Below are 13,849 nucleotides of genomic sequence, written 5' to 3'. Positions count from 1 at the left end.
GACCAGTTGGCCTTTTCTTCCTAATTTATTGAATTTATTCTATATCTGTTCTATACCTTTCTATAGTTGTTTCTAATAATATTAACTCAGCACTTTTGAAATCAGCACCTTTATTCCCTCATGCCCAAATGTCTATAAGAAGTGCAGTAATTGAGGAACTGAGAAATCAGTTACTCGTCCAAACACATACCGCAAGCCGACAGCAGAATAAGAAGAAACTCTGAATCTGAGACGAGCATCTGAATTTTGTGGCACCTGTTTTGTTTTGACTTGCAAAGTGCTGCTTCCTTTAGTTGAGCAACATTTTTATTTTGGCAGGTATGAGTTAATCCTGTCACAACCAATGTGGACAGCAGTATACAGTGTACTCAGGCCAGTAATGTTATGTTGTTGTTTCTAGTAGTGTATTTGGAATGCGAAACCAGCTGTCCCTGTTCTTACAAACCTAGTTCCTTTTATGCTTCCAGAAAACTTGAGAGGGAGAAAAGCTTTCAGACAGAGCCTCGTCTCTGGCAGTTGCCCCAGTGTACCAGATGATATTGCATGAGGGGGCAGCACATGAAGATTGGCCAGCGAGTAACCTAGGCGTCAGATTAATGAAGTGCTCCTGTCAGTCCAGAGTGTCACGCTGAAACTCCTCTTGATGTGCTCATAAATCAAAGTGACGGTGCCTGTTACCCCAGTAGCTGCACCCGCTCAGCTGCGTCTAATGTAAACAGAGTGCAGACAAAATGCATTAAGGAACTCAAACCCCGTCGCTAGGGAAAAGATCAGGGATCAAGGGTGTATAGGGTTGGAGCAGGAAGAGGGAGGGTTGGATTTGGGGATTGCACCCTAACAGGAAACCTTCCCTATGTGCCTCCGTCTCTGAGAGAAGGAAAGATTGGAAAGGCCCAGTGGGTGCTAGTGACTGGCAGAGTAAGGTTCAGTAATTACTTTCTTTGTGTTTAAGATTTTTATCTGTAGGCCGATAAGCTTCATACTTCATTGGTTCTATCAAAAGTACGCAGTGGATGACCTCTAAAAGTGAAAGTGTCCAGAGAAACCCACAGACTCTGGCAGCGGCACGTCAGGGGAGGCTGAGAGGGAGCTGGTAGGCAACAGCAGAAGGAAACTTTATTTTTTTAGTACCCGGTGATCAGGGAAAGATGTTTGAGGAATGTGGCTTATTAGAAGAAAGGCGGGAAGAAAGACTGAAGAGCATTTAATGGGCTATGCCATTTTACAAATGCGGTGCCCATTGTTAGGCCTGGCAAACTAGCAAAGCTTTCATATCTTTTAAGCATAACTTGAACTCAATTTCCTGTGATAATATCTGAAAAACAAGAATTCCATTACATGCATTACTGTGCCTCATATTCAGTATTTTATCTGAATATTAAAACTGATAACTCTCCTCCCAAAGGTTTGGGGTGAGTAAAAAAAGGGGGGGAAATAAAACAAAAAATAACCCACCAACAGACTAGCATAACATTAAAAAATTCACTGACATTTCCCCACCCTTTCCTAATTTAAGCCACAAAGTCCAGCCCTAAACAGTAAGTCCTCACAAAGCTATCATAAAGCAATCAGTTTTGGATTTTGTTGACTCTATAATTGGAGTAAGGTTTGTAATTGGTGTGAGTAGGGAGCCACCAAGAATGCCTCTCTTCACACCATCTTTGCTGTCTGAACCTGATGAGTAGATGTTGTCAAAAAGAGGGCACCTTTGGTGGATGTCTGAGATTATATTTGGAAATGCGTCAAAAGGCCATTTTAAGGTGTGCTTGCTGTATTCCCCAAAACTAGATACAGTGGAACCTTGGTTCTCAAATGGCTTAGTTGACGGAACAGATCGGCTCCTGAATGCCGAAAACCCAAAAGTCAGTGTTCTGGTTTTCGAACTTTTTTCAGAAGCCAAATATCCAACGCGGCTTCTGCTTGAGTGCAGGAAGCTTCAGCAGCCAGTCGGAAGCTGTGCCTTGGTTTTCGAACATTTTGGGAGTCGAATGGACTTCCGGAATGGATTAAGTTCAAGAACCAAGGTACCATTATATCTAATGTGGTTATTATATTGGTCATTTCCATACTAGTAATGAAAACAGTACTACTGAGTATGATGATACCACATTACTGACTCAGTCATTGTAGACAAAGGGCACAATCCAACAGGAAATTTTGTATGTGCTAGCCTCAATGAAATAAATGGAAGCTGCAGAAGAGCACAGCAGTATTCTTGTTCAGCTTGCTTTCATTTCAAAAGAGCTTATGCAGGAGAACTTCCCAGAGGATTACGTCTGCAGGTGCCTCCTGGAAAGCAAGTGTATTTTCATAGTTTCCTGCGCTGACATTTTTGATGGTGTGGAAAGCAGCTTTAGAACTTATTTGTGAGTAAGGACTCTAGGGAGGAGGATAAATTTTTGTTAGCTTGAATTGGAGGCTTGCAACCAGGGGATTTGATATCCAAGCTTCTGTTAGAAGCTTAAATGAAACTAGCTAAAGGGTTCAAACAACCATTTTAACCCAGCTCTTCTCCCAGTGGCAGGAACTCCATATATGATGACGTGTTCCATCCCCAAATTGTTTTAGGAGTTCCAAAAAGCTATGCTCTGATGCAGGGGTCAGCAAACTAAGGTCCGGGGGCTGGATCCAGCACAATTGCCTTCTCAATCCAGCCTGCAGATGGTCCGGGAATCAGCATGTTTTTACATGAGTAGAATGTGTCCTTTTATTTAAAATGCATCTCTGGGTTATTTGTGGGGCATAGGAATTCATTCATTTCCCCCCTCAAAATATAGTCCGGCCCCCCACAAGGGCTGAGGGACAGTGGATCAGCCCTCTGCTGAAAGTTTGCTGACCCCTGCTCTAATGCATTAGTTACTCTGTTGCATGCAAAACATGTCCTGACAATCCATTTTCTAAGGAGAGGTGCTTACACTCCTGGATTCTGTTGCAGCCTCCAGTGCTCATTCATATGGCCCTAGACTTCATTGTACCCTCTATTTATCCCCACTCGTCCCACAGCCACGAGTCACTCCATTCTCAGTGCCTATGAGATCCCATTTCAGTGTGGGCCTGCAGAAAAGCTATGCAGCTGAAGCCATTTCACCTGCTGGTTACTCACTGCTCCCTTGTCCCCATCTGTTATCCTCCAGACTCCCGGAACCTACTATAAGGATGCTTGGGCTCAATGACAAGTCCATGAGGAAAGATACAGAGGACTGTTGAGTTATGAAGTGAAAGCAACATGCCCTGGGGATCCTAATGACTTAATCCGTTCCCAATTTCCTTCTGTTTTACAGCCTGGAAGTTAAGTGAATGGGGCAGTGTTCAACTGCTCTGATGTAACAGGCAGAAACCTGTGCTCACAGAAAGGCCTGCCAGGGAGTGGGGAAGCAAGGGAGGGGAAAAAGCAAACTCTAGTCTGTGTGATACTGCTACAGATTTTTTACATGGGAGCGTTCTAGGATCTCCTCCCACACCCTTAGGCCACTCAGAGTGCATCTCACACACATAATTTTTTAAACATGAATGACTCACCCTTCCTTGCTTGTCTGCCTGCAGTACAGTCTGTAGGGGATGCCTCTTCCCAGTTTTGATGCCCCTTGGCTGAGACAGACCGCCTGGTGATTCATCAGTTAGGAATTTTATCCAAATTGAAAATGAATGGACTTGCCTTGATGTACTCTTCAATGATGTATTCTATTCTGCTCTTCAGATAGCTACCAAATAAATGCTTCAAAGATTAGATGGAGGACAAAATGGATATTTTAGGCTCTGAATCTTTCCCATATTTTGCCAGTTCCTGCTTCTCTGAGGCCGCCTTGGTTTATGCTACTGTGGATCTCTCTCTACCTCTTAAATTTATCCATTTAAATATTTATAAGCAATACTTGCATAAGAATAGAAAAAGGCAGTGCACAACATACAAGCATAATGTGATCTTATCTGCCAGCTGAAGTACACATACTTTAGTAGAGGTAGTATGAAGAATCATAGCATTGTAAAACTGAAGAGTTGGAGGGAACCACAAGGGTCATCTAGTCCAACCCTCTACAATGCAGGAATTTTTTTTTTGCCCAGCATGAGACTCAAACCCATGACCCTGAGATTAAGTGTATTATTCTCTACCAACTGAGCTGTCCAGCATAGGGTTATGGTGAGAAAGGGACCACACATTATTCTCTCTTACATATTGTCATTTGTTACAGTTCTGTTTATAAAATAAATCAGTGGCTGTAGTTGTGCTCCTATTTCTGCCACCTCATTTTACCTGTGTGTTTTTAGATTGTGATTTTATGTTGTGATCCGCCTTGAGACCTCCGGGTATAGGGCGGTATACAAATTTAATTAACAATTTCCAAACAAATCTTTAATAAATGTTTTAGGAAAATCATTACATAAATTATTTTAATAATAATATTCAAACTATTTGCATTTGAATTTAACCCTTTCATTTTGCCTCTTGGGCTTTCCTTTTAAATCACCTCAATTAAAAATATTCGAGAAGAATCTTATTCTTGGCTTTGCCACAAACTCCCCATGAAATCATGGGCAGGCCATTATTCTTCTCACTGAAATTAATGGGCCTCGTCTTGTTGGAGTCAGTGTACATGGATGTCAATGGGTTGTGGTTAAGGCCCACAGTCAGCTAGAGTTCTTGAATTTTAAGATCATTTAGTGCTGTTAATTTCTGACACTGAGATTGATTCTCCATCTTAACGTTAATTTTTTTTTACATTGGATTAACCCATTTCCCGCCTCTAATAGGAAGATAATGATGAGCATTTCTGACACATTTTGCAAAACTTTTTCTAAATTATGGCCCATATTTGTGTCACATTCCATTTTCTCTGAAAAGCCATGCATAAACAACCAGATTTCTATTTGTCATTCTGTATGAGAGGTGGAAAAAAAGTTTATATTAGAGTATATTTCCCTTTGCCAATTTAATTAATATATCTTTAAAAACACACACACCTGTATTCCTTGAGACCAGCAGGAGCCCCAGATCCTGGGCATTAAAGTTTCAGGAGTAGATATGGCCCAGATGGTTGTGTGTTACTCCATAAAGTCAAACCATTGTCTTTAAGAGTTTCCCAGGTTATGATGCTCTAGCCTGCAAGCTTTGTGTTGCTCATAGGAGCTCAATCCATTGATGCTGATGTATGCTTCGGGTAGGCAGATACAACTGAGAAACAGAGATTCTGCTTCTTTATGCACAATTCAAACGCACAGACTTTGTGGAAATGCTCATCTGGCAGAGAGACTCAGCATTTTCACTGCTCTGCCAAGCAGGCTCGCTCTCTTCTCTTCCGCCACCCACCCCCTTCGTTCTGCTGCTATGATAGATCAAAGGCTTTCTGTCTTGGTTATATGCTGTGTGGCCACTGAGGACAAGAGATCAGGACTGTGAGCTGTGCTGGCTGAAAGCAAGGCTGATGCTGGGATTGGGCTGCTTATGCAAGACCCCAGAGAATCCCGGAAGGCCTGTGCTACAGGGTTGAAAATAATGTGTTTTGATTTTTTCCTTTTGTCTTCCAGCAGCCATTAGGGAATAAGCAGCTGGCATTCCAACAACAGCTACTGCAGATGCAGCAGCTGCAGCAGCAGCACCTGTTAAACCTCCAGCGACAAGGGCTGGTCAGTTTACAGCCAGGACAAGGCACCGTTCCTCTGCAGACCCTTCCACAAGGTAATTCACATAAGCTTCCTTCCTTTTTTAGTGCCAGAGGAGGTAACCCATGCACCCAGAGCAGCAATTAGCACAGCCTGTTGGCTTTCTGTTAATTTTAAGAGCTGACTGTTTGAATGCACGTGGGGCCTAACATTTGGCATGCTTTGGGTTTTGTTATAGAACAGACATCAATAACGCATTATTGGACCAAAATGTAATGTGCCTGATCTGACTCCTGTTCCAGGAGCTGTGTTGCTGTTCACGGGAGAAAGCTGGGGGCCTAATATTTCATTTTTACCTTTCGTGCATAACACAGGGATTGCCTGCCGATGGAAGCTTCACTGTGATGTTGCTACTTTCTGTCTGCAAGAGGGGGGTGCATAAGCAAAGTAGCTTTACTTTATGCAGACACCTTATGCCCCTCTCTTCCAGAGAGGGAGTCCTTGAGGAAAGTGGCAGAGTCTAGACTGATATACTCAGCCTGGTTCATGCTAAATGGGGTTGAACATCGTGAATTGGTAGGGACAGGCAGTGGCAAGGCATGTGGTGGTGGGCAAGCTGAAAGCAATGCTCAGGTTTTGCCAGTAAGTGCCCCCACCCCCGCTTACCTTGGCCATGGCAGCAGGAGTTAGCTGAGTACTGCTTTCATCCCCCTCCCTTCACTCCCCACCCCCCCCACCCTGTTCAAGCCTATTCAGTTTCATATTCAAATGTCCAAGGGTCTCTTTATTTGTTTGGAATGGAAACCAGAAGACGTTTGGACACACACTCACTTGAAATTTCAGTCTGGCATCCTGGATTCATTTGACTTTGCTGGTCAGAACTGAGTCTATGCCCATCCTTTGGGGAAGGATATTGACTCACTAGTAAGGCACATGCTTTTGCATGAAGAAGGTTCCAGGTTCAATCTCTGGTATCTCCGGGTAGAGCTGGGAGGGATCTTGTCTGAAATCCTGACGAGCTACTGCTGGTTAGTAAACAAGCAAGCATGCAGGTACACAGATTAAAAATCACAACTGCTTCACTCTTCACCAGGTTCTGCTACTGCCATTCTACCCTGAGCTAAGCCATGGTTTGGCTTAGTTTTAAGTACAAAGTCAAGACTGTGGTTTGTCTCACTCCAAACAAACTACAAACATTAAGCTAAGAACAAGCCCTTGATACAGCTTGTTTGGAATGAGACAAATCGTGGGCCTGGGTTCACACTTAACATTTAGCCAAACTATGGCATAACTCTGGGTAGTGGTGCAATAGCAGGACTGGGAGAGGAGGAAAATGGCTGTGATTTTTGCTCTCTCTACCCATACCCTTGCTTGTTCACATTTAGCCTTGATTTGGTGTTATGTGTGAACCAGGCTGATAAAAGGCAATTTCCTAGGTTCCTGTGAGTAACTGAATGCAAATATGTAATTGGGCAGCTAATTTTTAAGAGTTACATCCCGAAAAGCATTGTAGCTGCTGCTGTGCCTAAATGTAAGAATTTTTCCTATCCAAAAGACAGTGTGATCATCTAGCTAGCCAAATCAAGATAAGAATGAATGCATTCTATAGCATGAAATCCATATATTGCCAGAACCACTTGTGGTACATACCAGGCTTGCCAAAACAAAACCACCCTCTGGCTTAGTTTTTCTTCTCTGTATAAGTGGTATAAATATCCAGCCTCTGCATGAGGGATGGGTAAAAGCACTCAGTTGTTGGCAGTGCGTCGGAGGACTGCTATCCAATTTCTAGTGGGCCACATACTGCTGAGATGGTGGACTAGTGTGCCTGACTTTCGAGCAAAAGTCATTTTTATAGTATTAAGCAAGGGTTTGTTCTAATACAGATTAGTTATGTCTTTAATTGTTATGAAACGCTTCAATAAAATTGTAATTTTAAATAATTAATTTAAAACTTGTAATGGCCATGGAGATTCTAGACCATGTAAGACTGAAGTAATTCCATGCACAATTAATAGTGTTGCATAAATAGTCATTGAGGAGAGCTCTCAGTAGCCAGGAGACTCACTTAGCTCTTTTGTCAACAAACTAAACACAGAAGCCACACCTTTCATGGATTTTTTTGGCTCATCTTAACGTGGGTTCTGCATATTCGTGATTCTTCAATCCTTCTTTAAAAAATCTTTTCCTCTTTCTGCTGCTCCTTCCTGCTCTCTCCAACATGTGTGAAGCTGTGTGTCCCTCAGACCTTCAGCAGCTATGGAAAGAGGTTACTGCTACTCAGCCTGTAGAAGACAGTATCAAGCAAGAGGGACTTGACCTCAGCACCAACACCTCCAATTCTACCTCGTTTTCGGCCGCCAAGGTCTCTCCTCCAATTTCCCACCACCCTCTTCCCAATGGACAGAACGCCATGCTCACACAAAGGAGGGACAGGTAGAAACTTTATGTGGTCCTTTGAAATATGGAATGGATAATTTGTTAAGGATATAGAATTTATCTGAAAGGACGGGGTAAAATTCTACACATGATTGGGAGAGACTAGTATTTTCTATCGTGTTCAGACCTTGAACTTCTACGTTTGGCACAGTGTTGGCTTACCAGATATGGAGTCAAATTTGTGATTGTACCTGCCTTCAGTGACAAATGGAACTTATTAAGTCACAATAGGAGGGATTGGCCATGTGGAAATTGGCCACTTCAATTCAGACCCAATGAATTACAATTTAGGCTCAATGAACAAATTATATGTGAATCTTGCTAGCCATTGGAGAATGGCTACATGACTATCTTCCCAAACATTTGTGTATAATGGCCCCATTGCTGTTGTGGAGACTATGCTGACTCAGTTGCTTTTTTTTAATGGCACTGGTGCAGTCACAGCCTTTAGTTTTTCAGTTTACCCCAAGGGCCAAATAAGAGTTCATAATAGTCATTCATGTCAGGGAAATGGCTTAGATGCTGTACTGTTTGGGAGTATCCAGTAAAGAGCTTTCCACTCTGATGCTTTGACACCCTAGCAGACAGGTCAGGATCTAACAAGAGCCTTCATATAGGCAGAGACTCTTACCCTTGGGACAGTCCCATGCTAATCAGATGAAGGCAGCTGTGCTAAGTACACAGTCCATAGGTCTGCCAGCCTTGTGGGCTATCAAGAATAAGCAAGAAACATAGCATAGATGCACCGCAGAGATAAGGAAGTTCTGCATCAAGCAGAAGCAGACTAGCAATCTATATTAAAATGTAATAAAGCAAACCCATCAATGGATTAAAACAAACAATCTCATTAAAATCCACTAAAAGTCAAAGGAAACGAGATTATTTACTTGAGTGTCTAAAGCTAGCAGAGTAGGTATCAGAAGAAAGGTTACAGGGAGAGAGTTCCACAAATGAGGCGCCAACACCAAGACAGCTCTGGTAACTACCCAAGTTGACTTGGAAGATGAAGGAACCTATAACCTGACATCCTATGAAGCTTTTACTAATGTGGCAGGTTCACAGGGGAGCAGGCAGCCCTTTCATATATTGTGGTCCCATACCTTTTAAAGCCTTATAGCTCAGAACCAGCACTTGAATTATGTTTGGAAATAAATTTGGAGACCATGAAGCTCTTTTGGTACTGGTGCTACATCTTCCTCTGCATCTGTGTTTGAAACCAACTGCAGTTTCTGTGCATTCTTCATAGGCAGTCCCACACATAGCACTTTATAGTAATCTAACCGTGATGAAACCAGGGTATGGATAACTGTAGCCAGTGCACATTTTTTTTTAAGAAGAGTTGCATCTAGCATACCAAGAAGATAGTTAAAAAGAATTTTGTGCCACACCTGACAACCTAAAATATGAACTGAGGATGAATTCTGCTGGTCTGCATCTGCAACTATGGTTCTGGCAGCCCAGGCTAGATTCACAGTTAACTGCGTGGAGACAACATCTGCTCAACGAAGGGAGTATACATGAGCATGTCCGATCTCTTTAAAATGCCCTGTGTGGTTGTTCCTTCAGCCAACAAAGCAAATGAACTATACAAAGCTAGAGCTGCTATTCCATAATAATGCTTTTTTTTTGTTTTCCTTTACCCCCTCCTTTGCAGCTCTTCTCATGAGGAGACTCCTGGCTCTCACCCTCTGTATGGACATGGAGAGTGCAAGTGGCCTGGTTGTGAAACCCTCTGTGAGGACTTGGGACAGTTTGTCAAGTAGGTGACTTCCTTATGTGCAAGGTATACTCATGCTGCTGTGTTCTTTGGCCCAACCTGTATTTTCTCACACCATAGACCAAGCTTCCTCAGCCTCGACCCTCCACATGTTTTGAGACTACAATTCCCATCATCCCTGACCACTGGTCCTGCTAGCTAGGGATCATGGGAGTTGTAGGCCAAAAACATCTGGAGGGCCAAGGTTGAGGAAGCCTGCCATAGACCTCAAAAAGGAAAAGTCCTGCTGCAAGCACTTTAACTGTTTTTGATGATGTGCAGTGTTGCTTTTTGGCCCTGGGGATGGTTTCCTCAGATTCTAGAGATATTTTCCCTCTAAATCAGTTATTAGTGAGCTTTGATACTTCAGAAAATATAATTTATGTCTGTAGGTACCTGGTAGCTTTTGATAGTCTAGAAGCACCACCATGCCAGCCCCTAGAGCCATTCTAGCATCACTACTTTTAGAAAAATTGAGTACAGTACTTCCATACCAGTTTTTCCTTCTGTGAAATGGAGCTAGACCCCTCTAGGCTTCTTCTCCGAAACAGAGCTATATCACTGTCATAGACCTTCGGTAAGAACCGGGAAGTTTTTAAAGGCTTCTAGGCACTGTGGGGTGTATAGGAAGAGTGGGAGAGACTCTGCTAGAGAGAAAGAGGCTGACTGGGACCTACCGTAATGACAAGGCTTTAGAGGAGAGAGGAGACAGACCACTAAAGTTTATAGCTCGCCCATGTTAGGAAGAAGAAAAGGGGGGCGGGTGGGGAGAACTAGAGAGAAACAGATGGCAGCGCGGCAGCCTGCTGACACCGCTTGTGGGCTCTGTCACTGACTGATTAACTCCGCTGTCTAAGAGCCCTCTGCTAGCGTCAGGGTCAAACAAATTGTTTTCACGCTTCGTCAGAGGTTTACTTAATTAGTTCATTTGCAATTAGATCTCTTTGTAGCCAAGATTTTTAGCAAAGACATCAGATGAAACTGACGGGTTTTCTTTTCTTGCTTGTTCGGGTTCCCCCCTCCCCCCAATGCCTTTCTTGCTACACATGCTTCCCACCCCGTTCACATACGCACATGCCGCTCCTCATTCTCAGCCCCCCTCCACCTCCCACCCCACTGCCTCCAAACAGAATGTTGTGAAGGTTGAAAATGACGTTTGGGAGGACTGGAGACGGTCAGAAGCACAGCCTGTGTGCCTGATCTGTGTGTGTATGTGTTCTGTGAAATGAACATTTTAGAAAAACTTGCCACCCCACCCCCACCCTGGCCTTCAGCTACCGAAGGATCACTGTTAACGAGCCAACAGGTGCCAACTGCAACAGACTTAAGGCAGATGGGCAGGGAACTCGCATACTCCTTCAAAGCCTAACTTAGCCTTTTTCATGTGGCCAGGAGGAGGCCAAAAGGGAGAATTGATTCCACCTGTGCTACCATATGTAACTGACTGGTCCGAAAGGAGCCTCCTAACATTAGACAGCCATATCCTGCTTCCCCTAACTGGGAAGTCTTGACACAGCTTAAAATAGTAAGGAAACATTGCATGGAATGTTGTTCAATAGCGAAACTAAGGCTCTTAAAGTAAAATGAATTTAATTCCCTGCACTACCTTTAGTTCATTGGCTGACATTAAGAAAACTTACATTCATTCGCCTGTTAACGGTACAAGCTTTGAAATGGAATATAAAGTCCAGGCCTGTTTCGGTTTTGTTAAATTTTGTATGGCAAAAGGCTATGCTGCTTCAGCAGATGGAGGGTGGCTTGTTGAGGCAAAGTTGTGAACCTACAGTGAAGAGGCTCTTGGAATTCATAAAGGAAAATGCATTTTCTGTCCTTATAATCCATCTCTCCTGAATGAAGAAAAATCTCTGGAAAATTGGTAGACTTACGAGTGTTGAGCTCTTTTTCCAACTGATTTGTAAGCGTGTCACTTTGCCTTTCTGTGGTTCAGGATCTCCACCTGACTCTTTGGTTGACTTGTCTCTTCAGACTCTAGGGCAGCCTTCCCTAACTAGATGTCCTCTATGTCTTCTAGATCTTTTGGACTGTGACTTATCTCTGACCATTATCTATGCTGGTTGGGGCAGATGGGACTAGTAGTCCAAAACATCTGTAGGGAATCAAGTTGGAGATGACTGCTGTAAGTCGTGTAACTTGCTGTGTATATATGTACAGGGTGAGTCTTTTAAAAGAGGCCCCGTGGAACATGTGTACTCTGTATCCATGGGGACTCTTTTAAAGGACTCACCCTGTATATGTAGCACCAGTGTGGTACAGCAGACAAGGTGGTAGACTTAAATCAGAAAACCTTTGGCTCAAATCCCCACTCAGCAGTGATGCTGACTAGGGGGGAATACAGCCTTGCACTCTTCCAGTTGTTCCATCTTTGAAAACATTTCAGCTTGCCAGTTGGAACGATTCCCCATCTCCTCCCCCCATGTGCTGTTCTGGGGGATCTCCTCCTGCCCTGAGCCATTTTCAGGGGGGAAAGGAGGAAGTCCTTGAACTGATGGGCCTGGTTAGGTACATTTCACCCTAGGTCATGGTCTATGGGCAAGTCACTCTTTCTCAGGCTAGCCTCCCTCACATCATTATTGTGATGATAAAACTGAATAACCTGTTGATGAACAGGATAAAAATGAGATAGATAAGATAGTAGACATGTTGCATAGCACAGCCAGTGTATTAAAGAATCTTAATAAAGGGGTAAACATTGTCAAGGGAGTTCTGGTTGTCCAGAGCTATGTTAATTTTTTCCTCCTCCTCCTCCTCCTCCTCCTCCTCCTCCTCCTCTTAAAAATATGTTTTCTGTTTTTAGACACCTCAATACAGAACATGCACTTGATGACCGGAGCACAGCTCAGTGTCGAGTTCAAATGCAAGTGGTACAGCAGCTGGAAATACAGGTGAGTGTAAATGTATGCAGTGAACCTTATTCAGTCCCATCTGTATTCAAGCCAAAATCCTTGAACACAGCAAAGTCAGTAAGCTGTTTAATTTGGGATCTTGTGTGCCTAAGGGATGGATTTTGGAGTTTCTTCTTTACATTGATTTAAGGCTTCCTTCATCTTTTTGGCTCTAAGGATCCAGGTCCTTTATCAGGATCGGCCTCATAGGCCAAATTTGACAGGTAAGCAGGGTTGCCCATCTGTTAAGCACATGTCATTATGACCATCGCATGATTGACATACAGGCTGTCAGATCTACCTGGCAAAATCCCCTGTGGGGCTCCCAAGCATCCCCTGCTGCTATGAAAAGCCCAGGAAAGAATGCAGTCTCTACTCCACTCCCTAGCTTCATGTTGCCTTAGTCATTGCAACCTTAGGATCAGAGGCAGGTCATGAATGTCCATAGTATTCATTACTCCTGTCTTCTGTTATGCTGATAGGCATCTATTTCCACCCATCAGAGTGGTGGAGAGGGCCTCAGACATATGAGTCAATCATAAACGGATCCAGCAGTTCCTGCTGAAATTTGCAAGAATTGTAAAAATTGGATGCACAAGGGTGTAAACAGCCTTTCTTCCATAACCTAGGACTTTATTCTGTGATTACAGAGCTGAACAACTTGCAGGAATGTCACCAAAAGAGTTCTTGACTTTATGAGACCAGGACTGGACTTAGAGGAGATATGTGGCTGCTTCTAAAAGCAGAAGCCGTGCATCACCTGCTGCTGCTGGAAACATCCAGTAATACAAAACATCTGATGTGATGTCACTGTGCTTTGAGTTTTTTCACGCACCCCCCCCCCCCATTACAACTGATGAAGAGGAGGAGCTGGGAAACTTGAGGCATGGTGGCATCACACCACATGCTTTATATTAATGGATTCAACCAGGGGTGAGAGGAAGTGATGCACTGCTGCTGATCTGAGTGGAAGCCAAATTCCTCCTGTAACATTTAGTTTGGAGCTGAGAGAAATTGTAAACACAAGGAGGAGGCAACATTGGTAAATTAGAAGAGTATGGATTTTGCATATGGGCGATACCTATAAATGTTTGCATAGGGTGCAGGAACAGGTAAAGCAGCATGTAATCTGTGATAAATGATCATTGCATAG

At 43.4% G+C, this 13,849-nt stretch overlaps 1 protein-coding gene across 4 annotated transcripts in view; it reads left to right on the top strand.

Annotated features, from left to right (window-relative positions):
• FOXP4 (forkhead box P4) overlaps window positions 1–13,849 on the top strand; it is a 152,837-nt gene that overhangs the window by 98,716 nt on the left and 40,272 nt on the right. For 3 of the 4 annotated variants that reach the window (XM_081915576.1, XM_081915574.1, XM_081915575.1), the window contains exons 6-9: window positions 5,524–5,674; window positions 7,830–8,034; window positions 9,692–9,796; window positions 12,609–12,696. In XM_081915576.1, the coding sequence (XP_081771702.1) occupies window positions 5,524–5,674; window positions 7,830–8,034; window positions 9,692–9,796; window positions 12,609–12,696 (549 nt within the window). The remainder of the gene's footprint in view (window positions 1–5,523; window positions 5,675–7,829; window positions 8,035–9,691; window positions 9,797–12,608; window positions 12,697–13,849) is intronic. The other variant, XM_081915577.1, reaches the window with a different exon arrangement.

This window comes from Podarcis melisellensis (genome assembly GCF_964234715.1).
Source record: "Podarcis melisellensis genome assembly, chromosome: 6".
NCBI classification, from domain to species: Eukaryota; Metazoa; Chordata; class Lepidosauria; order Squamata; family Lacertidae; genus Podarcis; species Podarcis melisellensis.
The sequence above is the reverse complement of the archived record's forward strand: the minus strand, read 5'-3'. Positions and strand labels throughout refer to the sequence as shown.